The sequence below is a fragment of the Rhineura floridana genome, chromosome 1 (genome assembly GCF_030035675.1).
Source record: "Rhineura floridana isolate rRhiFlo1 chromosome 1, rRhiFlo1.hap2, whole genome shotgun sequence".
Taxonomy (NCBI): Eukaryota; Metazoa; Chordata; class Lepidosauria; order Squamata; family Rhineuridae; genus Rhineura; species Rhineura floridana.
In genome coordinates this window covers 248,469,422-248,497,419 of record NC_084480.1, presented here as the reverse complement: position 1 = coordinate 248,497,419, position 27,998 = coordinate 248,469,422, and the positions used below count along the sequence as shown (strand labels likewise).

The following is a 27,998-nucleotide window of genomic DNA, read 5'->3' as shown; positions in this document are numbered from 1 at the left end:
AATAATTTCCTTAATATTGATTTGTAGATGTTATACTCTATGATTTGGCCCTGTTCCTAAAATTTGGGCATTAGATTTGCTAGCTATTCTTCTCTGAAGTGAAAAGAGTAAGGCGTATACTTTTAGATAACACTATGTGTATTGTTGTTATGTGCCTTCAAGTCAAATTTGACTTATGGCGACCCTATGAATCAGCGACCTCCAATTTTGTTGTTGTTATGTGCCTTCAAGTCGATTACCACTTACGGCGACCCTATGAATCAGCTACCTCCAATAGAATCTGCTGTGAACCACTCTGTTCAGATCTTGTAAGTTCAGGTCTTTATGGAATCAATCCATCTCTTGTTTGGCCTTCCTTTTTTTCCTTCTGTTTTTCCCAGTATTATTGTCTTTTCTAGTGAATCATATCTTCTCATTATGTGTCCAAAGTATGATAACCTCAGTTTCATCATTTTAGCTTCTAGTGATAGTTCTGGTTTAATTTGTTCTAACACACAATTATTTGTCTTTTTTGCGGTCCATGGTATGCACAAAGCTCTCCTCCAACACCACATTTCAGATGAGTTGATTTTTCTCTTATCCGCTTTTTTCACTGTCCAACTTTCACATCCATACATAGAGATTGGGAATACCATGGTCTGAATGATATTGACTTTTTTGCTTTCAGTGAAGCTTCACCTGCTTTCACCTGTAGTTGCTGTAGTTATTTATAACATTGCATTGGTCTGACAGGATGAATTAAGCTGGTTCAGTTGCTTAGACAAAAATAGTTGCCTTTGAGACACTCTTGCATTATTACAGATAAGCCACATGTACAGTTCACTGAAGCAGGAAAAACTCTTTGAGAACTTCAGGAGTATCTGTGCATTGTTTCAGATCAGATAAACATTTCATATTAAAAAGCATCTTACATCAAATAGTAAAACCCAGAATATTGGTATGCTTTTCAGTGAATGCTATAAATCAGGCCTGAACAAGATATGGCCCACCACATAGCTCACAAGCTATGCAAGATGCTCTGTAAATCTTTGGTTGTGCTGCTTGACTAGGACTGCAAAAATAAGGAAGTTGTCAAGCACCTGGCAAACCATAATATAGGCTGGTGGGCAGTTTCAGTTTGGTGGGTTGCATGTTGTGCAGGCGTGATATAGATCCCTGTTGCCTGACTTGAAAAACTATCTCAAGAAACATAAAATAATCCCCTGAAACGTGTCTTGGCTCACTTTCTTTAGTCATCTGGAGCCATTTGATGTGCACAAAGAAATGAAAGAAAAAGCCCCCCAAAGGTGCTTGTAAATACCTTAAATGCAATTTCTCTTTAAATGTCCAAGACATTTCAAGCCCCTGCAAGTTCTTCCTCAAGTAATTCTAAAGCTGCTACAAGGAGAGTTGGTTTCCTTTCTCTCTCAACCTCCTGAGCGGTGCTGAATGTTTACAAGCATCTTTGGGACTTCCTGTCTTGTGTAGCCTCTGTGTTGTCACTGTGCCTTTTGCTTGCCCGTAGCGCGACTGCCTTTTCTGATGTTGGTAATACACTGCAGTCTGGACTGCATCGTTGAAGGGTCCTGGGTTTTAGCAGGAGGAACTTTTTGGCCGCTTCCTGTTCTGTGAAATCTATGAGTAATTGCAGTTGAAGTCTAGTAGAACATGAAAGTGTGTCATTTTGGTTTTCCACAGTGGAATTTTTTCCTAATGAAGGTTCTTCAGGTTGGGCGCTGTGAGTGTTGATCCTTCACAAAACAGTGCCACTTTCTGACAATTAGAAATTATAGGTAGGTTCTCCTAGCTTATATACTGTTTTTGAGGCATTTGTTTAAATTATGGACAATTTCCCTTTTAAATGAAACTTCTACTTTTGCAGTTACTTTTTTTTAAAGTAAATTCTCTCATGCAAAATTTTACCAAACTGTGGCTTGAATCCAGAGAGGCACTGACAGAAGGTGACTTCCCCATCACCTTCTTCCTCTGGCAGCCCTCTTTCAGTCAGCATTGGCAGACCATCCTGGGGTGGGCTGTGCAACCGGAGGGGTGAGGGGAAAGGGAAGGATGTTTGCCAAAAATAAGGCAGAGGCACCTTGCTGTTCATTCTGTGCATTTCCAAGCCCTGGAACACTGGCAGGTAGGAAGGAGCAGGGGGAAATGCAGTGTCATGACATCAGATCTTTTTGTCTGTCTCTTTAAAAAATATGTTTATTTAGTTAATGAAGTAAGAGATACCAGTATACAAATAGAAACAAAACAGTTAATGTCATTTTGTGAATATGTGGATGGTTATTTACAAATTACAAAAACAAATATTTATAAATTAAAGTATTAAAGATGAGTCAGAAGGATTTTATCAGGGAACAAGATGCAGGACAGTGGCAGCTCTGTGTTTTGCCTAATATCCAGTTAGACCCTGAAGATAAAGTAGTGTTTCTGTTGTTTAGTAACTGCAGTAGAAATAAGTGTTCAGGGGCTGCCGCCATAACTACTGTGGTATGCAATGTGATGAGGTTTTCAAATGGCAAGTTTTTTTCATCTTCTGTTAACAAAAACACTTTCTCAGACTAATGTGCTTCCAAAATGTTCTTCTGTTTGCAGTAGCAAATATACTCCTGTTGTAAAGAATTCTGCTGGTCACTGTTTGGTACTGTAGAGTTCACTGACCACATTTTGCTTCTGCCTATCCCAGCAGTGCCCTTTACACAGATCATTGGCATTACTGCTCATCAGACATTGCTTAGCTTCTATTTAATGTTGCTCAAAATTAGAAAAATAAAAGGCGATTACCAAAGACCTTTGAGCAAAACAGTATCATTTTTTGGGAGTTTGTTAAAAAAAAAGCCTTATCAAGTCGACCCCCCATTTCAGATAAATAGATTCAAGTGACTAGAATACATGATTGATTAGTTTATGCACTCATCATGGATCACGTTAAGTGGTAGCTTAAACAAATAGATAATGCATGATAGATTCTGTGCGGCACAATCTACCTAGAAGTCCTCTTGTGTAGATCTCATTGAAAGCTATTTGTGTAATTGAGAATTGTGCAGGACAATTATTTTCTATTATTTTCCAAGGTAACCTTTCAAAGGAGTAGTGTTTGGTAGCACAGGACAACATAATAGACTACGTAGCAGTTTGCAGCAGTCTGTTTCTACAATGTTGATCCTTCACTGATGAGAATTATGAATTTAATTATTTCCTTCTTACTCTGAAAGTTTACAAATCTGAATATGTGGAATTACAGTAGTATCTCTATAGTTTAGATTGGAGCTAAGAGTTTGCGTTCATCAGAACACTTTGGCAGTTAGCACAAGTTAGCAAATCTTAGAAAACATCTCAGGATTTGAGAAAGCAAGAGAGCTGGGAGGTCTCGAATATAGTAGCCCATCTTGGGGAAAGTGGTTCTGCTATTTCAGAGGGTCTGTTTATTGTTTTTGAAGATGTGTTCCCTGGATTTTAAATGTAGTGCATGTATATGTTCCTCTCTAATGTGGTTCCCTGTATGACTTGCTGGGCTTACTCATTTTTCTAGCATTAATTAGTGAGTCTACAAAAAAAATGGTACAGAAGCTAGAATTTTTTCTTAAAAATTCCTTACACTATGGTGGCAGTAGGATTCACATGTGGGTAATATAGTGAACTTTGTGCATAAATACTGACACCAGTTTTTCTCTGTCATGCCTTAAGAGTTCCTTTCCCCTAAGGAACATTGGGTGGCAACCTTAAAATATATCTGTTGCTTAAAATATATCTGTTGCTAGTTGTGCATACATTGACATTAGGGAACACAGTACCCAGAGTGCTGGTTGTGTTGTCATACTACATGCAGCAGGTTACGGGTTTTATCCTAATTTTGCACAGGTGTGTGCCCCTTTGTATTTTATCCTTTAAAAATATGTAAGTAAAAGCATAAGAATATAAGAAGCACCCTGCTGAATCAGACCAAAGGCCCATCTAGTCCAGCATTCTGTTTTTTCAGTGGTTAGCCAGGTTCCTATGGGAAGCCCGCCAGCAGGATGTGAATGTAAAAATACTGAAGGTGAAGCAGTGTGCAATTATTGTGCAACAGGACTCTTAATAATTGTGGGCAGGAGTATGTCTAGAGATGTGAAGGCTCGGAGAGGGGGAAGGAAAAATGGGGGGGAACCATTTCCCACCTTCTCTGAAGCTTTTGTTCCTCCCCCCAAATTGGAAAAAATTGACTATTAGCTCATTTTTCTGCATTCCTATGCTGCTTTAAACAACACATTGTATCTATACACACTAGGGTGTATCCAAAGCAGCTCTTATGCAGATGGAAGATGCTGCAATCCAGTAAAGGTCGCTACTCATGGAAGCAGGGTGTAGCAGTGTTCACATACTTCCCCTGCAGCTCCTGCACAATCTCTCATGCTGTCCAGAAGGTCCTGTAACCCTCTGGAGCAGATTTTCATGGAGATGCAGGAGGAAGGTGGAAAGGGCTTAACCAAAAGTACTGTCCCCATCCTTCTGCGAGTGGGATTTCTGGATCCAAACCATTGTAACCACTGTTGCCATAGTCATACGAATAAAACTGACTAGTAGATCAATGGGCTCTCTAAACATGAAATAATAGTATTTTACGTGCCAAGGAATCTCCCCCGGGAAATAGCAGAAATATTTTACACTTATCTCACTGTAATGTTGAATTAGTTCACATGCATATAGCGTACAAAGATGATTGCCTTTTGGTGGGTTCCTACTGGGAGAAAGGAGAGGATATGAATCAAATAAATAAATAATTGATTTCAACTGAAAAAATGCTTAAATCTCTTCATTAAAGTAAGTGAAACTTATAGTACAATACTTTATGTGCTTACTCAGAAGTAAATCCCATAGAATGCAGTGGGTCTTACTCCCAGATAAGTCTTTTATATGATTGCACGGTTGAGCTGGGAGTAAGCCCCATTGAACTCAGTGGAGCTTTCTTCTGGGTAGTCATGTGTAGGAGTGCACTATTAAGTACTTGGTGCTTTCCTGGATTGTACCCATAAAGGTTACTAAAAGGTGTATGTAGTGAAAGTTTAACCTTGCACCACAACATTATCAAATGTGTGTTTTCCTTATTCCATGCAGAAAGTGAAAAACATGAACATGTCATCACTGAGTAACATTAATAGTATAAAAAAACTTTTGAAAGCTGTGCTGCTCTCTTGTACATTAAGAAATATGCTTTCTTCTGAAGAATTCACTCTCTTGTTGTACTGTTCTCTAAATAAATGAGTGTTTTTTTAATGTTTTTTATGTGGCATAGTTTTGATTGTAACATCATTGTTGATTTATTTTTATTCATCACCATGTCTCAATTAAATTTCAGTTTTTTAAGAATGACCCAGTATGCACGTAAACCAAACCGTGTTAGTTGTTCTTATGTGCCTTCAACTCAATTTCGACTTAATGGCGACCCTATGAATCAGTGACCTCCAATAGCATATGTTATAAACCAGCTGTTCAGATCTTGTAAGTTCAGGTCTGTGGCTTCCTTTATGGAATCAATCCATCCCTTGTTTGGCCTTCCTCTTTTTCTACTCCCTTCTGTTTTTCCCACCATTATTGTCTTTTCTAGTAAATCATGTCTTCTCATTATGTGTGCAAAGTATGATAACCTCAGTTTCATCATTTTAGCTTCTAGTGCTAGTTCTGGTTCAATTTGTTCTAACACCCAATTATTTGTCTTTTTCATGGTCCTTGGTACAGGCGGGCCCCTGCCGTAAAGCGGAACCCATTGAATATAATGGTGCCGTCGCGTGAAAATGTCGCAAAACGGCAAAATCGTCTTTAAAAAAGTGAAATCAAAGCCGCTGCATTAGCGGAACGCCGGGAAGCGGGGCCCTACTGTATGTGCAAAGGACTCCTCCAACCAGGGCTGTGGAGTTGGAGTTGTGGAGTCGGAGTCGGAAGCAATTTTGGGTGGAGTCGGAGTCGGAAGAAATGTACTGACTCCAACTTCAAAATGAAATTAATATTTTAATATTAATATTAATATTAATTTATTAATATTAACACATCAATATACATTTGCCATTTATGAAGGAGTCGGAGTCGGACAGTAGAAAAATAGAGGAGTCGGAGTCGAAGGTTTGACATAGCAACTCCACAGCCCTGCCTCCAACATCACATTTCAGATTAGTTTATTTTTCTCTTACCCGCTTTTTTACTGTCCTAGTTGCACATCCATACATAGAGATCAGGAATACCATGGCCTGAATGATCCTGACTTTAGTGTTCAGCTATACATGTTTGCATTTGAGGACCTTTTCTAGTTCTCTCATAGCTGCCCTCCCCAGTCCTAGTCTTCTTCTGATTTCTTGACTATTGTCTCCATTTTGGTTAATGACTGTGCCAAGGTATTGATAATCCTTGACAAGTTCAATGTCCTCATTGTCAACTTTAAAGTTACATAAATCTTCTGTTGTCATTACTTTAGTCTTCTTGATGTTCAGCTGTAGTCCTGCGTTTGTGCTTTCATCTAACTTTCATCAGCATTCGTTTCAAATCATTACTAGTTTCTGCTAGTGGTATGGTATCGTCTGCATATCTTAGATTATTGATATTCCTCCCTCCAATTTTCACACCTCCTTCATCTTGGTCCAATCCCGCTTTCTGTATGATATGCTCAGAGTATAGATTAAACAAGTAGGGTGATAAAATATACCCGCCTCTCACCCTTTCCGATGGGGAACCAATCGGTTTCTCCATATTCTGTCCTTACAGTAGCCTCTTGTCCAGAGAATAGGTTGCGCATCAGGACAATCAGATGCTGTGGCACCCCCATTTCTTTTAAAGGATTCCATAGTTTTTCATGATCTACACAATCAAAGGCTTTGCTGTAATCTATAAAGCACAGGGTGATTTTCTTCTGAAATTCCTGGGTGTGTTCCATCATCCAACATATGTTTGCGATATGATCTCTGGTGCCTCTTCCCTTTCTCAATTCAGCTTGGACATCTGGCCTTTGTTGTAGAATCTTGAGCATTACTTTACATGCATGGAATATTAAGGCCATAGTTTGATACTTACTGCATTCCCTGGGATCCCCTTTCTTTGGAATTGGGATGAATATTGAACACTTCCAGTCTGTGGGCCATTGTTTTGTGTTGATGAATTTTTGTCAAAATTTGGACAGATTCAGTCTCAGTAACTTGTAGCAGCTCTATTGGTATGCCATTTGTTCTTGGTGATTTGTTTCTTCCAAGTATTTTAAGAGTAGCTTTCACCTCACATTCTAAAATTTCTGGTTCTTCATCATACGGTTCCTCCATGAATGAATCTGTCATCCTTGCATCTCTTTTATAAAGAGTTCTTCTGTGTATTGCTTCCATCTTCCTTTTATTTTGTCTTGTTCAGGTAGTGTGTATTCCCTGTTGATTATTCAGCATCTCTACTCTTGGCTTAAATTTCCCTTTAATTTCTCTGATCTTTTGGAATAGGGCTCTTGTTCTACCTTTTTCGTTGTCCTATTTCTATACAATAACTATTGTAAGTTCTCTTTGTCCCTATGCACTAGTCACTATATTATTGGATTTAGGGTTCTGTGTTTTTGTCTTCTCAACAATTTTAAGAGTTTTGTCAGTCATCCATTGAGGTCTTTCTTTTTAACTAGAGACACTGTCTTTTTGCATTATTCCCTAATAATGTCTCTGACTTCACTCTATAGTTCTTCTGGTTCTCTGTCGATTAAGTTTAAAGCCTCAAATCTGTTCCTTATTTGATCTTTATATTCTTCTGGGATGTGGCATTATGATTGCTCTGTTCTTCTTTAGCGTTACTCTGATTTTCTATATTACCAGTTCATGATCTGTACCACGGTCTGCTCCTGGTCTTGTTTTTGCAGAAAGTATGGAGCTTCTCCATCTTCTGCTACCAATTATATAATCAGTTTGATTCCTATATTGACTATTTGGTGATGTCCACGTGTACAGTCATCTTTCTGGTTGCTCAAAAAAATGCATTTGCAAGAAACAAATTATTGACTTCACAGAATTCAGTAAGCTTTTCTCCTGCTTCATTTCTATCTCCTAAGCCCCATTTTTGCACAATTTCTAGTTCTTCTCTGTCCTCTGCTTTTGCATTCCAGTCCCCCATAGTTATCAGCACATCTTTTTTTGGTGTGTGATCAATTTCTTCCTGTACTTCTCCGAAAAATCTCTCCACTTCCTCTTCTTCTGTGTTTGCCATTGGAGCATAGACTTGGATGATGATTATGTTAACAGGTGTCCTATTAAATCTCATTGATATCACTCGCTCAGACCTTGGGTTATAGCTCTCAATTGCTTTTGCTACATCACTTTTCACTATTAAAGCAACTCTGCTTCTTAATTTCTCATTTTCTGTATAAAATATTTTGTAGTTGCCTGATTGAAAATGTCCCATTCCTGTCCATTTTAATTCACTCACGGCAAGTATCGTAATGTTGATGCATTCCATTTCTTTTTGACAATTTGTAACTTTCCCTAGTTCATGCTTCTTACATTCCATGTTCCTATGGTGTACCCCATACAACTCCAGACTCTCCTTTCACATCTATGCACATCAGCCTCTGGGCTTCCATTCGGCTTTGACCCAGTGGCATCATTAATCACATTTGTACTCGTCTGTTGTTCTTCCCCAGTAGCTCGCCGAGTGCCATCTGACCTGGGGGTCTCATTTTCCAGCACTATCTCGTGTTGCATATTGGATACTCTGTTCATAGGGCTTTTGTGGTAAGAGGTATTAAGAGGTGGCTTACTATTTATTTATTTATTTATTGCATTTGTATACTGCCCCGTAGCCAAAGCTCTCTGGGCGGTTTACAACAATTAAAAACATTAAAAACAAATATACAAATTTAAAAACATGTTTTTTAAGAAAAGCAATTTAAAAACACGTACTAAAATGCCTGGGAGAAGATGCATCTTAGTCTTGTGTCTCAGGTTTGACCATTCCACCTTGGGTTCTCCTGCTAGGAGTCTAGCCTCTTGGTCTAGACTCCTGATGGCATTGCTCTCATCTTCTTCGACACTCTCAGACCCCCTCACCACGTTAAGGTATGCATCCTAGAGGAGGTACCAAACCATGACTTAGCATTAAAAGAGCAAATGTGCAGGTTCCCACAGAGATAGTTGTGGTGGTGGCACTTCTCCCCCAGTCCTATTGCTGTTGTGCTATCCAGGGCTGTGTCATACTTTGGTTTAGTGTTACATCTGAACCCAGGCTCATGGTTAGTTTACCCCAGACAAGCCATGAGAGGTAAACCAAAAACAAACCTTGGTTTAGTGTGTAGCTTATGTGGAGTGAGACACATCCAAACCTGGGCTCATGGTTTAACACTAAGGCAAACCATGGCTTAGATGTAGGTAGTGCAGCAGTGGGACTGGAGGAGGACTGCAGCGGGCATGATCTTTCCTCCAAAAACCCACAGGCTTGCTCTTCCATGCTAAGCCATAGTTTGACTTACCATTGCATCTGAATTGGGTCACTGTGAGGATCTTATGTACTCTTAATATTATGTCTATTCGTCCTTAATATAATAATTCTTTTTAACCTTAACTTCTGTTTCCTGCTTTTTGAATGTTTGATAGAACAGTATAGGAGGGTGTAAGTGTGAGGTAGCCAGCTTTAACTGTTGATTAAAATAATGTTTTTACCAGTTCATTCATAATATGAAACAGAAGACTATAGTAGAGGTAAAAATGTCTGCGGGTTAAAAATCTTGATTGCTGGTGTTCAGAGGGATACTTCTGAGATATAAATAATATTTTTCATGAATTGGGAGTTAGTATAGTAGTTAACTTTCCTGATGATAGTTCTGATCCCTAAAGGTGCTTGACAGATTACTCTCAGGTTCCTTCCTCTATGTTCTCTCTCTGTCACATTCACACACACATGCTCTCTTTTGCGCGCACGCACACACGCATGCAGATCCTTACCTCTAATATGGGGATAATGATATTGGCATATTGCAGGGATGCTGTAAGGATTGAAAAAAGCACCCATGTAAATACAAAACAGTTGTATATGAGTGTTGGTAAGTTTGTGACAAGATTAGAAACAGTAACATATGAGCATTGCTGATTTTAAGAAACTGGCATTAGAACAGAAGGAAATGTAAAGTCACAAAACACACATTGGGATGAGAAAGGGTCTTCTGGTTGGTAGATATTCATCGCTGATGATTCAGAGAAAACCCATAATGACTGAAAATCTTTCTACTAAAATTATTTTACTGAGCAGTAAACTGATTTCTCCTAGAAAATTCAGGGCAGTGATGATATTAATCAGAAACTGTATTTATTTATTTCCCACCCTTCCTCCCAATAGGAGCTCAGGGCAGCAAACAAAAACACTATAAAACAAGAATAGGCATTAAAATATGTTAAAACAAAACGTCTTTAAAAACATCTTTAAAAAAAATGCTTTAAAAACATCTTAAAAAGCAATTCCAACACAGATGGAGGCTAAAGGTTTACCAGCTTGCATATCAATTCAGAGTCATGGCCCTGACAATTGGCAGTAATCAGTGCTTTTAAATGAACAAGTGGGAGTGGAGGATTTCCAATGAACTCTGTCACAAAGCTTCCACGATTCACCCTGAATCCTCCCTCTTTCAATCCAGCTGGAGATAGAAAATAAACTAATTTCATGAACTTTCAAAAATGCAGAAATACAACCCCTGGACATTGACCTGTGAAGGCCTTTCTCTCTCTCTCTCTCGCTCCTTTTTTTGTCCTGTTTTCTGTGCACATCAGTCTTCTCCCCCTCCCCCATCCTCCCCATCTCACCAAATATTTCATAATACCTGCATGTGGGCACTGGATAGCATCAGATGTATATGCATATTTGCTTGAGAGTCAGTGCAGCATGGGGTATGTAGTATTATAAGATGTGGAAACTTCATTGTTACATTATACATATTTATGCATGTCTATTTAATCAAGGTTGTGTTGCATGTGATGGTCTGAAGCTGGGCAAATAATTGTAATATATACATATGTGCACACATACTTCAGCATCATTGCAACTTAGAGGAATAGGTTTCTCTTCAATAGGATTTTAAAGTATCACAGCAGCACAGAATGAGTGTTGCATCAAAATACATATACACATGTTCCCAGAATGCATGTGCACAGTGGGTTTAATGAAAGCATAGCAGAGTTTTGAAGGGCTCAGAATTTTTGGAATAATAATCAAAGTGAATTTGTGGATTTCTGCAGTAGTCCATTCCTAAAGCATGTGTTTTTCTATTACTGACCCCATATACAAAAAGTCAGAACTATTCTTTCAGATTTTATTCAGTTCTGATCTTTCATATGTAGCAAATTCCTCTCCATTTTCAAATCATGTATGTTTTGCATTGCACTAGCATGATAACTGCATTTGCATGTACTGCTTTAATGGGAACACCTGTCTGGATCAATATTCGTACTAAATATTGCTTACTGGTAATGCAAAACCATAGGTGAGATTATCACTCTATTGGGTAGGAGTTTGTCTCCTTCCCTTAGAACTCCTGAGTAAGTATGGAAGTGGTATCAGGAGAGACAGATGTGTTAATTCAAAGATTTCTTGGTACATCTCAGGAGAGTGTTGCTTTAATTTGCCCCCTTTTTGAAGGGCTTATTATCTGAGCAGTTAAGGTGGCCTATGGCATGTGTAGAGTGGCAAGACAGGATCTTCAGTAAGTTCCTTTGGATCTCTCATTCTTTCCTATAAATCAAAGATGGGGAACCTATGGCCCTCAAGATGATGGTAGACCATAACGTCCATCATCCCCAGCCAGTATGGCCAGTGGTGATGGGTGTTTTAGCCCAACAGCATCTGGAGGGCCACATTCCCCACCCCTGCTACAAAGTATGCCTAACAAATATTTGTACATTTTGTCAGGAGAGTCTATAGCACGCTATAATTTTGTGAGACTCTTTTTAATGTTGCGTTGTTTGACTGTCCACTTTCATGCCTACTAGTGAGAAACCTTTGGCTATTTTATATCTGACAGTATACTATATTTTTCTTCCTGTGCTTCAGTTCTTAAAGATACCCTGTTTTCAGAACTAGCTGTTCTGGTTCCAGTAAGGGAGGAAGGTGATACATTAGAATATGCCAAATTTCCTTCATGAAAATATTTTCTTTAAAGTCTTCATGGCAGGGTTGTATTCTATAATAGGGATGTGTATATTGGAGAGGGGGAAATTCATAAAGAAAATCATACATTGTTTCATATAGGCCATAGAACTATTATTTGCTCTTTGTTCTGATTGTCCTATATGTAATAAATTAAACTCCTCCATGTCTGTTGAATAAAATCAATTTGTGATATCCTCAAATTTTTCACTTTACCTATAGCCATCTCCTCCTGACCATTTTATTTTTCTTCTGTCTTTCCCAATGTTATATTAAACATACAGTCGCATGAAGGCACAGTCTTCCCACTCACATCATTGTGGGATGTGTAGACCTGTTTTTGTTGTTCTCCAAGTAGATCTTCCAGCATTTCCAGATCCTAAGAACATAGCATTCTGCAAATAAGAATTAACAGATGTCGCTTCTTAAGTCACATTTCAACTCCCTCTCTTTGCATACAATGATTTGTTTGCTCTCCTTTGGAACTAATTAGCTGGGCCCAGTATCCATGGAAATTGAATGCACTCTGCAACTGTGATCCTTTAAGTTTCAAATGTAAAACATGTCTCATGTTGTTCTTTTTAAGTTTTAAAAGTGTAGTACAGTTAAGTATTTATTCACTTAAATGTTCTCTTATCTCTGACATACTTCAGTATGGTCAATTATGGGAGATGGTTTGTCCAAAATAAGCAGATGCTTCTTGTAGCCAATTGAATGAATGGCCCAAATGATTCATTCCAGCTCAAATTTTATTTATTTTTTATTAATTTAATTTAATTTATATACCGCCCTAAGCCCGAAGGCTCTCTGAGCGGTGTACAAAAGATAAAACAAGCACAGTGTATAAATACAATAAATACAATAAATCAAGAAACAAAAACAAACAAACAATAAAAGAACCAAACAACGTCCAAAATATCCAAGGAGGGCTTCTTTAAGATTGGTTTTATTACCTCCTTGAGAGTTGATGGCATCATGCCCTCTTCCAAGGATTTTAATATTTCTACCCCGCCTTCCGGCCAAAAGGCCCTCAAGGCGGCTTACAAAAATATAAAAATACACCAATAAAACATCAATAATACATCAATAAAACAATAAACAATAAAAACAATACAATTTGTAATACAATTCAATGTTAACACAAACTACCTGCCCCCTCACTTTGGCAAAATAGGTGTTATAGGCATTGGGCTACTTTGCAAGGCTAGCCACACTCTCTCAGTCATAGTCCTATCCCCATAGTTCTGGGTGTGGCGCGGCCCTCTTAGCCCGCGGAAGCCAGGGCTCCTCCTTATGATGGCGGTGGGATGGCAGTTCTGGCCCTGGAGCCACCGGTTTGCCTTGCGATGGTCCCAAAGGTGGAGCCCGATGGAGGGGGAGGGAGAGTGAGAAGCCGCCGGAGGCCTTTCCTAGCCACGGACTTCCTGCGTCTTGGGCCGCAGCATCATCCCCGGACAAGAAGCGAGCAGCCCCTGAGAGGAGACAGGCGCCGGAATAGCTGTCTTGAACTGGAGCGTGGGGTCTTTTTTGCTTCCCCAACGTCCTCCTGCAGCAAGACGTAGAGCATCCCTACAGAGTTCTGGATTCTGAAGATGGAGCCATTGCACCAGGTTTCTTTCATCGCAGCGACCACCAAACACATCCTTTGTCGGGGGCAAAGCAGGGCCAGCCGGACAGGGGGCGCAGCGCAGAGAATTTTTAGTGTGACAAAACCTTCCAACGGGTCTGCTCTAATACCATGAAGCAGCAAGAGTCAGAAAAAAACTTCAATAGCTGTATTTATTTGGGAACAACAAATCAGCTGCTCAGCATAGCAGCTAGGCCATAGTCAAGACTAAGGGTTCCCACTGAGCTACAAATGAAGGCAAATATCACAACTATTGAATAATGCTCCACAGTTCTAGTGAAAGAATATTTTAAATTGTGAGGTAGGGATTCATCTTTCAAAAACATTTGATGGTACAGTGTTCAGTCAATTTTGAGCCTGCCACCAACGGAATGTGTTAATAAATATTATATTTCTTTTCCGCTGTGCAGAACTGTAAATCTTCTAGTGAGGCTTATTATAATTTTATCAACCTCTTACCCCTTTCTTATTCCAATAATCCTCATAGCTCTGAGATTGTTCTTGTTTTTCTCATTTTACACATGGAGAAATGGAGATTAACAGTGCAACCCTATGCATGTCTAATCAGTACAGTAGTTCCAGGTTACTTCTGAGCAGACACTTATAACCCTAAACAAACAATCTAGGAAGTACTTGGTATACTCAGCCAGTGCAAGTGACATTCTTGAGTGAATATGTTAGAAGAATGTGAGTTTGCCCTAGAAAAGTGGCCAGGTTTTGTTTTGTTTTGTTTTGTTTACATTCCAGAATTTTGAAATTCTGGTCTTCCTTGCTGGCTTCAGCAAAATGCTTTGCTTTGCTTTGCTCTGCCCCACCCTGACTCTGTGCACAGGTTTAGTGCCTGCTGTTTACTGACATTGCATTTCCAGTTTGACTGTTTGTTTCATCTGCATCTGCTCGTGGTGCTCCCTTTTGGAGTTTTCTTTGGGAAGCTGCTCTGGGGATAGCAGCCTGTTTGGGTGCAGAGGGACATCTGTCACAACTTGTATAATATTTTTATGGAAAATGTCTTTCTCAAAGGCTCTTGGTGCCCCATGTTTTACAGTACATGAACAGTTGGCTAGTCCAGGTGTTTCCTCTTCTGTTTGCGTGATATGTGAATTGGAAATTCAAGAGAAGAGTTGGCAGAATGGAAGAGCTGAGGGTTTGTATTCACCTATTCTAACTGCATAGCAAATAGGAGGGTTTGGGACACAGCAAAATCTTGCTTCTCTCCTTTCCCAGTAACCTTTTGATCTCAGGCATAAAAATACTAGTGACTTAATCTAGCTCTAAAATATGAACACTGATCAGTTCTTGTTTTTAAATGAAAGCTTGAAAGCATTTCCTTTCCATAAGGTGAGCTTAAACAACTCTGTTTGTTGGATTTTTCAGCTTGCAATGTAACTAAATTACAAGCTTAGCTGACTTTTTTTTTAAAAAAAAGAAGCAGCAGCAGCAGCTTTATTTAAAGGTGGAGACTGAGGTTTGGTGCTGGTGGCATTTTATTCACTCTTAAATGTGAACTTTGCTGTGTTGCTGTTGGTTTTTCTGACATAGAAACTCAAATTCCTAATGGTGTTTGTGTCTTTTCACAGGACAGTCGGCCCAATATGTCAAGACCTCTGATCACTAGGTCCCCTGCATCTCCTTTGAACAATCAAGGCATCCCCACGCCAGCACAGCTCACAAAATCCAATGCACCGGTACATATTGACGTGGGTGGGCACATGTATACCAGCAGCCTGGCCACACTTACTAAATATCCTGATTCAAGGTAATTCTAAGGACTATGTTGCATGTCTCCAGCAGCCTTGTTAATTTACTTACTTCTGTCCTTTGATCTCTGTAATCTTCTTACTCAGTGCAAAAGTGTTTCACTTGAAAGTGAATCCCTACACTTAAAGTAGTAGTTAGAAAACATTTTATTAAATGAAGCACACCAGTGTATTCTATTTATTTGCTCAGGACCCACTTATATGTGCACCTATAACTGACCCACATCATTCATACACCAGCTTCTTATGCTGTATTTTCTAACACCATCTGTTGGCAGCTTGTCAGTCCTTCCAAGCAATATCACTGCACACTGGTGGGTTCCAATTTAGCATTTGGATTAACTGCTTTAGAAGAAGGTGGTTGGCTTTCTTCTTGCATCCAAATTGTCTTTACATGGACACCAGGACTTCTCAGGCACTCAGGGTTAAAATACACACACTAATCAAGGTGCTAACAATGTCCCTTTGCTATCTGTGTCTACCTTATCTATGCAGATACTATGCTTTTGAGGGAGGTGATAGTGTTGGTTACTGTGAGGCTGCCCTGCGCTAGGGTCTCCTGAGACTCAAGTAGCTTCACAGCAGTAGTGATCACTGTTGGACCTTTCGTTGTGGCACCTTGGAGTCAGCAGACAGGAACACAGACTTTTTTCACTAGGCCACTGAATCCTAGGAGCTCCTGGCATGCAGCAGTCTTGTAGTGACAGCAGCAGCTAGTAGGTTCTTTTTCCTGTGAACACTGAGGAGGTGGCTGCAGAAAGACATCCTGAGGCAAGTGGCAGGAAAAAACAGAGCAAAAAGATAGAAAAACTGACTTCATCCTCTCTCCTAGCCCCTCTGTGCAGCATGAAATATCATCACAGGCCCCCACTTGAATTAAGATGAAACTGAACCCAAGCTTTGTTTTATATTCTTCCAAGAAGTTCCTCTTTAAAAAAAAGCACTTTTCTTACATCAGAATCTCAGATAGCCAAGGGTATATCTGAACAATTAAAACTTAAAATACCTATATTATTAGACTACTAGTTACTACATAACATACATGTACATAGTCCTAGATAAAAACATTTGCGTTGTAAACATATACCTGTACAAAAAGAAGTATCATTACTAATTTTAATACAATCTTTATTTTAAGTAAACACGTTAATTGGAAAATTACAAATTCTATAAATGTACAGTACTCTAGTGAATACAGTAGGGCCCCGCTTTACAGCGCTTCACTTTACAGCGTTCCGCTAATACAGCGGTTGTGAATTGTAGAAAGGCCCCGCTTTACAGCGCTTATTCCTCTTTTACAGCGCTTTTTTGCCGCCGGGCACCATTTTGGTCAATGTAAGTCAATGGGATCCGCTCTACAGCAGTTTTCGCTTTACAGTGGGGGTCCGGAGCGTAACCCGCTGTATGAGCAGGGCCCTACTGTATAGAGTTGGTCTTGAGTAATAGGTTATTTAAAACCTGCAAATTATTTTTTTCATAAACCTGCAAATTATTTTTTTCAAAGTCAGTGACTGAAATCGCACATAGCCCACATGTGTATATGAGTGTTCCAGTCAGATGATCAGCACTGTTATCTTTGACAGTGCTAATTATCTATTCAGTGGAATGGGGTGAATCCTGGTCTCAAAACTCCCACATGCAGGAATACCTGCAAACATGTGACTGGTGATTAGAATTGTGACCAATATCAATTGGCTGATCCAACTGGGAATCTGCTTGTGGAAGTCAAGTTTTACACATAGGATCCCTCTTGCTTATTCAGGTTGAATTATCTGTTGCCTACATAAGGGGAAATTTCATATAGTTATTTCCTATTTTATTGTTATACTGGTATTCAGTATCAATCAGGCATCTAGAGAGATTGATGCATCACTGGTTTATTAGGTCTTGGTGGTGATGGTGCTGTCACTTGTATTTGAACTACACCAAAAGTCAGCAGTGCCTGCTGACAAAGTCATTGAACTTTACATAGTCAATGGCTAGCTCTAATTAAGGAATAAATATTTTCCTCTGTTTTCATTCTGATTACCATAGTCAAGTGAGATGCTATAGTGTCTTGGTTCATTATAGGTAGAGAAGAACTAAATGTAATCTAAATGAGTGCATCAGTGTATTTCCTTGTGTCAACCTTTTGTAGAAATATTGTGCTTTTAAAGAAACATATATATGAAAGTCAGTAGTATTTGTGGTTTCAGGAGAGATGGTGATCTTTCAAATATGGGATTAGGAGATGTTGCAATATGTCTGCAGTTTCTTACCATTTTTTAAATTATAGAGTTATAGGGAGAGGGTGATGGAGTGTGGTGGTAAATGAGGAAAAAAGATATCTTAAGTTCTTCACCAGGAATAAAAAAAACTCCTTGGCATCATAGATGGATAGTATAAAACATTTATAATAGTAGCATTGACCTTCAGTTGGGACCCACTACCAGGTTTGCAGTCTGATCTGTGATGGATCCCAACAGCAGCACTACAACCATACAAATACATGGTAAAAAAATTAAGAAATAGGGCCCAAATGCATGTGAGTTTGGTCCCAGTTCTGAAAACGTTCAAGGCTACTGGTATTAAAAAAAAAAAAAAGAATCTCTATATTTTTGTCCACAGCATGCATAGCAAATTTCTAATCCCTGGTAAATGTGTAATGACTTATAACTATTCCTACTTGAAAGTGGCCATGGCTTTTAGTGATAATGTTATTTTTTTTTGTAAACTGCTTAAGAGGTTCTTCACAATCAAGCAGTATCTAAATTTTGTTGTTTAAATAAAAGGGATATTGCTGAAGGTTTCACTAACTGAGCCAAATCCTTGGGGCCTTCCTGACATCCTATTTTTCCCCTGTCCAGATCTCAGTTTTAAAAGGCTTCCCCATTGTGGAAGCTCTAGCCATTGGCCTCTGTTTCAGAATTCGGCTGTGTGCGTTGCAGATGCCCTCAGACTTTTAATCACTTAGCCTACAGCTTTGTTACAGGCATGGGTTGCGTCATTCAATTTAATATGGAAGTTACAACTCCAGTTTCTAAAAACAGGTTTGGATTTAGTCTAAGTAACATTTGCTCTGTCTTTTGAGAAGTTGTCTACATTTGTTTTATTAAACTGATCAATGATAATAAGAATAAGATATTAATTCTCAATAATAAGATTAATTCTCAGGAAGCTCTTGTATATGTTTCTTTTGAAAAAAAAATTGAGTGGAATAACTTAAAGTTAGCATGTCCTCTACTAGCTTAATTAACAATATCAAGACTAAGTGTACCTTGAAGAAGGTATATCAGCTTCTGTTTCTGCATTTGCCATGGGTCGGCCATGGTCCTCTCCATGAACCTCTTTGTACGTTCTTTGACACTAGAGGCCAGAAACTATAATAGTTTATTCCTTGGCTAATGACTGGCAGAGAACAGCAATGTGAAAATATAGGCAAGCTTTTAATCTCATGTAACACAGGCCAGTGGCTAGAGCTTTTTATCCAGATGGCTGGTTATTTTTAGCTGCTAGGTATTGTAGTGACGGAACATTTCCAGGTATCCATAACATGTAGAAATTCTACAGAATGACTGATGTGTGTTCTTGTTTCTGAAGGGATTTTTAATGCATTCAGCACCAGCTACAAACTATTATTGGTGTCTAGTTATAAAGTTAAGGTGTATGCCAGGGGTAGGCAACATGGTCCATTCCAGATGTTATTGGCCTACAACACTCATCAGCCTCTATCAGCATGGTCAGTGGTGAGGAGAGTTGTAGTTCAACAACATCTGGAGGTGCCATGTTAGCTACCCCTGCTGTATGCAGTATCCTATGAATATTGGTAACTGCTTTTCCAACTGCAAAGAAATCTGAACATTTGACTAGAGTGAGTGTCTCAGGGTGCATACACACCTTATGTTTAAAGCACATTACACCCCCGCTCCCCAGGAATCCTGGAAACTATAATTTGTTAAGTGTACTGGGAGTTGTAGCTCTGTGAGGGGCAAGCTACATGATTTCCAGGATTCTTCAGGGGAAGCAATGTGCTTTTAATGTATAGTGTGTATGTAGCCTCAGACAGTGTTTCTATAATGTGTAGCTACACTTTGGAACATCCTGCCTATTGATACCAGGCAGGTGCCTTTGCTGTATTCTTTTCAGCACCTGCTTAAAACATTTCTGTTCACACAAGCCTTTTTATACACATAGATATTGATATATTTTAATCTCTTTTTAGTTTACTACTGATTTTAATTATCTTTTAAATGTTTAAAATTGTTTTTAACTGTTTTTATTGATAATTTTAACATTTCTTGTAAACTTCTTAAATATCTTTTTACAATCAAGCAGTATATACATCTTGTTAAATAAATTCCTGACCAAAGCCAGTCTTCTAAGCTGGCTTCTGAAATGTAGGGTTGACACCACTTATATCAGACACAGGACATTTCCACTTAACCCTCTAGTTAAAGTGAGAGAGAGGGCAGCTGTGGTTCTCTCATGGCTACTTCTATATAATCTGATCTCTAAACTCCTCCCTCACCTTCTATGGTAAGGAGGAGACACAGCCGTCTCGGCTGTGTTATTGGAGGACCCTGGAACGGTGATTTCAATGTCCATGCTGAGGCTGCCTCTAGTGTTCCACCTTAGGACTTCATGGCCTACATGACGACCATGGGGCTGTCTCAAGTTGTCACTGGCCCGATGCATAGGGCAGGGCACACCCTCAACTTTAATTTTTAATTTTTTTAAATGTTTTAAAGTGTTCTTGGCGCTTTTATTTGCTGCCCTGGGCTCCTACTGGGAGAAAAGGTGGGATATAAATCAAATAAATAAATAATAAAATAATGTAGCAGGTGCATGAGTTACAGCATTGCAGACGAATTAAACAGCAGGAGCTAAAGCTGCTCCCCCCCCCGCTTCATTTGAAGGGTAGTGTTTGATCTCTGGTAAAAGGTGGCAACTCTACTGAGGTGCACAGAGCAGAAGATATTTGTAGGGCCAGGCCTGTCTTAGGCTACGTGCACCCTAGTGTCCTTAAAAAACAGCAAGACCATTTTGTCTGGGTGCAGTTTGAAACGAACCTGCACCCAGCTGCACACATCTTCATTGTTTGATTCGTTTTTTCTCATATTGACTCGGTATACACGCCAGTGGGCAGAACAGGGTGGTGATGACCAAATAGTTTTGATGTCGAGACAGCTGACTTCCCTCCCCCACCTTCCTCCCTTGTAGTTACTTGCTTTACTTGTGTCATTTGTGGATCTCACTTTTAGGCAAAGGGAGAAGAGCAGTGCTGTTTTGCTTTGTAGCTTGTGACAAGATGCTATCTTCTTATTTCGACATTTTACAGTTAAAAAATGCAGCAGCTGAAGAGGTGAGGTGTTTTTGGAGCCTCTGAGGGAAACAGAAGGCAAACAGGAACCTCCACAAGAGAACATGTGTAAAGGGAACTGTTGGTCCCCTCTTGCCCACATAGAAGCCTCCACACTCCCTCCTGTGTGCTGACAAGGTGGCCCCCATGGCTCCCCCTGCCTCCTTCCTGCTTGGTGGGAGCTGTGGGGAAAAAGTGAGACTTCTCTAGCCCCAGTCTCTTTCCTCCCGCTGCCTTCTTTCCTCAGCACCTGGAGGAACCTGCTTGCCCCCCACTTCCAGCCAAACACTTTGGAGGTCCATGTGAAGCTGGCTTAAAGAGAAAACACATCTGATCTCAAAAATCCCAGATTTTGGAGTAACAAAGGGCAGAGTTTGACTGATGTTGTGTCTCCCTGGATTCACAACACAAAGGTAGTGTGTCTCTACCTTTAGAGCTGTTGGGAAGAAAAAAGCAGACGTGTGCGTGCATGTGCGCACAAAGAACAGAGTGGATTCAGAGTAAGAATTAAATGCTATTTTAAAGAAATTATATGTGCTTGAGACCTGTCTTTAAAAACAAAATATCCTTCTGTCTCACTCACTCACTAAAAAAAAAAGCCTTAATATAAGTTAGCTAGAATCAATAAAAAGCCCAAATCCTTGGGTGGGAGAACCTCTTTTATAGGGAATGGTATTTGTTTCAAATAAGTCATGACTCAAACCTAATAACTACTTTGCTAAATGCATGAGTGTTAAAGAAATTAACCTCTTTTTGATATGCATAGAATTGCTCTGTTAATATCCCTGGAGGAAAATAGTTTACCTCAATATGTGTCAAGAGCCAATATTTTCTACTTAAGAGACTTGATATCCACTTTGGGGGTCAGAAAAGTTATCATTTGTGGGCTTATTTAGGTCATTTACTGAGATGTACCACAGCATGTGATGTGGGAAGCTAGACTTGTGGTTTTTTAGTGGCGTGGTTTTTTAGTAGCCAAACAATATTTTCATCTTATTTATATGGGTTGGTGCAGTTTTTGTTATGTGTTCCATAGATTAACTTTTAGGCCACAACTCTTCTCTGTTGAAGAAATAGAACAATTCACTTACTTTTCTGAGAATTCATTAACTTAGTCCCAGCTTCTGCTATGCTGGTCTCTCCTAAATTGCTGTATAGTTGCATAGTAGTTTAATATACTTCTTGTCTATAATTGCAGGACTAAACAGAGTCTGCTTGTAGTTTTGCAGCCAACACCCATGGCCACCCACAGGGCACATTTGAAGCTTCGGGATATAGCTGCCAATTCTAGAATGTTTTCTGCTGGCTTTGTTCCACCTTCTTTTGAGATTTGTTTCCCAGTGCTTTGTCAAAAGTGAGTCATGAAGTGAGGAAGATCCTTTGGATCCGATGGTGTTATTTTCAAGTTGATGCTTTGACCAATAAAACCTTACCTATTCTTATGGGATGTTTTAAATTAAATCACACAAGGGAGCGTACCACAGTTTTTCACTTTCCCCTTTTCTCAACACTAAACTACAAACCAACTCAAGCTACATTTTGTGCAATCATCCCTTTCTCCCCTTTTTTCCAGTTTTACTCACTCCTGTTCTTCTGTTTCGTTGGCTGAGGGCAAAACTAAAAGTTAGTTTAATTACTTATCTGTCTGTATTTTTATTCTTTAATTACAGGCAAAGGGGCAATTTTTCTGTTGGGACCACAGAGTGCAGAGAGGGGACATTTAACCCTTCCCTTCTGGCTGTGTTCCAGATAAAACAGCTATGAGGAGCTATTGGGGGGGAAAGCTTCCATTTGCACCACTGGAAGCTTTTTTTCTAAGCCTCATAACTGCAGTGTGTGTGTAAGTGTGTGTTGGAATTGCAGCTGGGGAGAGAAGAATTAAATCTTCTCCATATCTTGCTGCCCCTGTGAAAATTGCAAGCCCACCCCAGTAATTGCTGTCTCGGTCTCCTACTGGGAGGAAGGGTGAGAAATTAAATAAATAAATAAATAGACAAATAAATAAAGGGAAAATGCAGATACAGTTGCCTCCTGTGTGCTAAGCACAGCAGTTTGACTTTGTTCTTTATATCTAATTTGACTTTGTTCTTTCCTGAGAGCATAATCCAGTGCACATTTAAATCCCCTCATTTTCAAGGTGATCAACTTTGTTTATTTTGAATTTAATTCTGCTCCATATACAGAGCTCAAAAATGTACTTTTTATCATTTCCATTGCAAGCATCTCTTCCCTATTGACAAAAATTAATAAACAAGCACAAGCTTTTGATTGCTCTTGGTAGACAGCCAGACTGGCAGCTCTTGCCCATGAGTGTGTTTAGCTACAGTCTTGCTCTATGACCTCCATCTTACCTCCTCCAACAAGCCAACAAGTGATTTTGCTGTAGTGGAGAGGTGGGCAACTGCATCTGACCAGTGGGACAGATCCTTATTTCCCCACCCCCACCGGCCATGTCACAGTTTTGTCTGGTTGCCTGTTTTTGCCCATGCAGTTTGAAATCAAGTCAGAGTGCTTTGCAAGCCCCGATGATCAGCTGTTGTCAGGTGTAGGGCAGATGGGCATGGCTTGGCCAGAACAGCCTCATGGGCCAAATGGAGAATGCTGGAGGAAGTGAAATTTAAAGTTATAGCATCAGTCTCTGCTGTTGTGGTTCTCCCATTTAATCAGTCGTATCAGCTTTTCATTTCTGCTGGATCATATACTTCTGATAATGGCATGTTCTAATACTTTCTCTGCCAATTGCTCTTCACTGATGGCTTTCATGTCTTCCTTCCAACCCCAACCTCCAGTTTCAGTCCAACATTCACAATTAATTGGCCTTCCTTATAAACATTTAATAATGAAGAGAGATTGTGTTTTTTTAATTTACCCTGTAAAGTTCCAACCCATTTCACCCTTCTTCTCACTTCATGTAACTTATTAACCATCACACTTCTCACTTATCTCAGAGTCCCAAGACCCTCTGGCATTAACTGAGGGGTGAGTCCCTTATTCCTGAACTAGAAAATTCAGAACTCCTCTCACCACAGGGTCTGTTTGCACCTCTAAATATCTCTCCTTTGTAATTATACACTCTCTATAAATCCCATTCTTTAATCGGGGAGTTAGCTCCACTTCTGCTATCAAGTAAAGTAAGTTCAGGTTTTCACATCCCCTTTTGTGTTATCATACCAGCCATCCTTGAATTTTGATTGCCCTTTGAAGTTGCATTTTCCTGTATGCATTTGTAGCTTGTGCGTGCTCTGAGCCAAGCTAGCCCTCTCCTGTCCATTCTCCATCATTAAATGCTACAGAAGAAGCTGAGAGCCTGGGCACCAGCTTGCTGCCAATACCTGATGCTGACCCTGAGCAGCCAATGTTTATTTCAAATCATAACAAGAACAGCACAGTGTTGAATGCCTGCAGCCTCGGCCTCCTTAACATACACATACAGTTTATTTTCATAATAATATTAATTAATATATAAAACATTATAAAGCCTATATTAATATATGGATACATTTAAAATGTGTATTTTCCAGTTGAGTGAAGAAATTAATTCTATATTTTTATGCTGGCATTTACCCCTGTCATGTTCACCCTATGTAATTAACACATTATTGGTCTTGTAATGATCTCGTCAAATAACATTACCAGAAATCTCTAATTGTAGAATGAATTAGAATAAAGTGGCTCCCTTGAGAGACATAAATTTAAATAAAGTGAGACATAAATTTAAACAAATAAAAATTACAGTATTTCTTCTTTTAAGAAAATTGAGCTGCAGTGAACATTACAAGTAAACATACGTAATCCATACAGTTGTTGTTGTTGTTGTTGTTGTTGTTGTTATTATTTGTATACCGCCCCATAGCCGAAGCTTTCTGGGCGGTTTACAACAGTTAAAAACATTAAATACAAATATACAAATTTAAAAACACTTAAAAAAAAAACAATTTAAAAACACATGCTAAAATGCCTGGGAGCAGAGGAAAGTCTTGACCTGGCGCCGAAAAGATAACAGTGTTGGTACCAGGCACACCTCGTCAGAAAGATCATTCCATAATATATATATGGGATAGGATAAGTTTTAGCTATTTATGCAACTTATTAACCATCTTTCTGTTAAAAATGCCCCAAGATGGTATAGAGAACTAAGGCTGCAATCCAATACATGTCTACTCAGAAGTAAGCTCCATTAGGTACCTGCTTACTCCCACTTAAGTGTGTGTTGAATTGCAGCCTAAGGAAACAATCCAAACCACACTTAACTGGGAGTAAGCCCCATTGAATTCAGTAGTACTTACTTCTGAGTAAACAAAATTAGGATTATGCTGTAAGATAATAGATTTAAATTTTATATCCAACTGACTAAATTTTTATTCAGACTGTATATTTTGAACTTGGTAATTAAGGTCCTGATTGTTAAAAAATCTTTTGTCTTTTTATCTCAACAAAAGATGGTTCAGGGAATAGAAAAATGCCTTGTTCTTCAGCTACGTCAGGTGGGTAAATGAGAAGGTGGGCAGAGAGTGAATGATGCAGAAATGGTCTCATGCTGTAGTGGATGCATGTGCTCCTCTGGAATTCTATGCCCATCAGTTTTCTCATGGTCCAGCTGTGGCTGGGATACATCTTACATGAATAATCCAGATGTGGTGGGTCTTGCATTGCTGCATTTGGGTTGAACAAGTCTTTGGGAAGTCTCTGTCCCTGATGTAGGGTAGTTCTGTGAAATATTCTCAGCTTCATTTGACTTTTTTTAAAAAAATTGTCAGTGCACTTGAGCTCTTTTGTGTTTCTTCTGTTAGAATACGCCTGCAGTCATATTAGACAGAATTTCCTGTTAGGGGTCCATCTCAGAAAGACAGCATAGATTCTCCATGTTTTCTATATCCACGTAGCACATATCCAACTGTAATTTCAAAGCAGACTGTAACATTTAATTGAAAGGGGCTTTTTTTCTTGCACAATCGTTTGTGTGTGTGTGTGGTTACCTGGATGTACTTGTTACAGCATCAGAAGATTATGTAACATGGTCACAAAGTAATGGTTTCCTCCCTTTATACATAAACATCAAGATCTTGTTTGCATAGTAACTGCTTTTCCTTTTGTCCTCATTAGTGGTAGCAATTAATTTACACTCTTGTGTAACTAGATATTATGTCTCAAGTACTAAGACTATAATTTATGGCTTTACTCAAGGAGCCATAACCGCAAATTCTAAAGAGTAGCAGCAAACACTTCCAGGCCAGAGCTTCTCTGCTGAAAGAAGGTTCTAAACTTGTCTGGCCTTGTTTAGGATTCAACTGAATGAGGTCCAGAAGACTCTACTCAATTTCATTAAGACTCTTCTGGCCTCCTTTTACCCATTTGAAAATTGATTTAAAAAAACAGTTTAAGAAGATGCCTCAGGGCTTCATAGCCTATATCTAAAAAATGAAATCTCTTCCTATCTTAAAGCAGCACAAATAATCAATACAAAATTGACAAATGATCCTTTAAGGATATCCATTGAATCCATTATCTTCAGGCCCCTGTGTGAAACACTTCATCACAAACATCATCATCTTGATGATACATTACAGAAGAAACAAGGTGAAAATCAAATAACTACCCCCTCCTCCCACCCCCAGTATTTATACGCAGACTACTGCAATCATAGAGGTAAGCTGGTATCAGCCCGAATATATATTTTGAGGGCAGGAATTGAGATTACTTTCATTTCTTGACATTTACTCAAAATACGTTTAACATATTTCAAATGGAAAGAAGCAAAGTTATGCTATACCTTACAACAAACACTTTCAACAAAAAAAACAATTTGTTAAAAGTAAAAGATTTATAAAGCTTTTCAACAGGCTATTTTAGGGAATGCCTTCACCGTATCATCCTGCCCAATCACTGAGGTCAGACAGTGAGTCCCTTCTGGTTGTGCCATTACCTCCAAAGGTCTATCTTGTGGCAACTAAGATGCTCTTAGGGAAGCCTTTTGTTGTTGCAGTGCCTCTTCTATGGAACTATCTCCCCTCTGAGTTATGGCAGATGTCCACATTCATGAGATTTTGGCTCTTGCCTGAAAACTCATTTATTCCTCCAAGCCTTTCCTGGCAATTAATACTAGTCTGTTCTTTATCTGTTTGCTTTAAATTTACTGTTTTTATGATTATTGTTGAATTTGTGTTGGTTTTGTTCTTACTGTTGCTTTGTGCTGTTCATCACTTGTTTTTTAAATGAAAAGCAGTATAAAAATATTTTTAAATAAATGACAAAATATTTACTTATGAAAATTAAGTAACTTTTCAGTTTGCGTGTCCTTCAAAGAACAGCCCCAAGCAACAGGAGGCTAAGCTGCACATTCACTCTTCCTGACAAGGAAAAGAGGGGATGGATTGAAATTGTTGTTTTAGTTAGGTTTTCTACTATGAATTTCTTGGCTTTTATTGAGAATGCCTTGGTGTTCCAAAAAGTGAGTTTTAAAAATTCACATTTCTAGTTGAATTGTTTATACCTGTGTGTTAGCATGAGAAATTGCTCACTCTCTCTTCCCCTTTTTATCCACTGTTGCTCATAACTTTGATTCTTGATGATTTTTCATGAGTTGGACTTCTGAGTGTGCTGCTTTCACATCAATTTTCTAAAATGGTAAATAGGCCTTGGTAGTCCTTAAGTACTGTTCCACACAGTTATTGAGTTCAACAAGATAGTAAGTTATTGTGAAATCTCAAGAGTTCATAGAAAACGTAGGCAGAGAGGATGGCTGGAAGGAACACAGGGTTAGGGTAGCAGCAAGACTGGGAACTCCTGAAGAGAAGGAATAAAGGGAAGCTCATCAAGACACGAAAATAGGGCTAGACTGTATAGAATGCATGACTAAGGGCTCTTGTTCCCTTCTGAGTTGGTCCCAGTGAGTATCAAACTTGGCCAGGGTTCACACATCCTTGCCTTGGAGATAGGCTGGCTGGCACCAGCAGCTGAGGAACTTCTTCTCTGCTCTCTTCTTGGATAAGGGTTGGCTCTGTCATATTGAGTTGGTTAACACAAACCTGCTCTGGAAAGAGAAGGAAGAAACTTTGTTATTACAAACTATTTGGATAGTTGTTGGGTGTTTGCCCAACAACTATCCAAATACTTTCTCCAACTTCTCTCACAGATGTTATGCTTGCCTCTTCCTCTTAAGTGCAGATAGCTA

General features: G+C 39.1%; 1 protein-coding gene across 6 annotated transcripts in view; it reads left to right on the top strand.

Moving 5' to 3' along the window:
* KCTD1 (potassium channel tetramerization domain containing 1) overlaps positions 1–27,998 on the top strand; it is a 106,018-nt gene that overhangs the window by 53,168 nt on the left and 24,852 nt on the right. For 3 of the 6 annotated variants that reach the window (XM_061597537.1, XM_061597575.1, XM_061597528.1), the window contains one exon: positions 15,310–15,488. In XM_061597537.1, coding sequence (XP_061453521.1) covers positions 15,325–15,488 — 164 coding nt within the window. In that variant the 5' untranslated portion in view covers positions 15,310–15,324. Of the gene's footprint in view, positions 1–14,758; positions 14,877–15,309; positions 15,489–27,998 lie in introns of those variants that run through there. The other 3 variants (XM_061597546.1, XM_061597555.1, XM_061597566.1) reach the window with 2 other exon arrangements.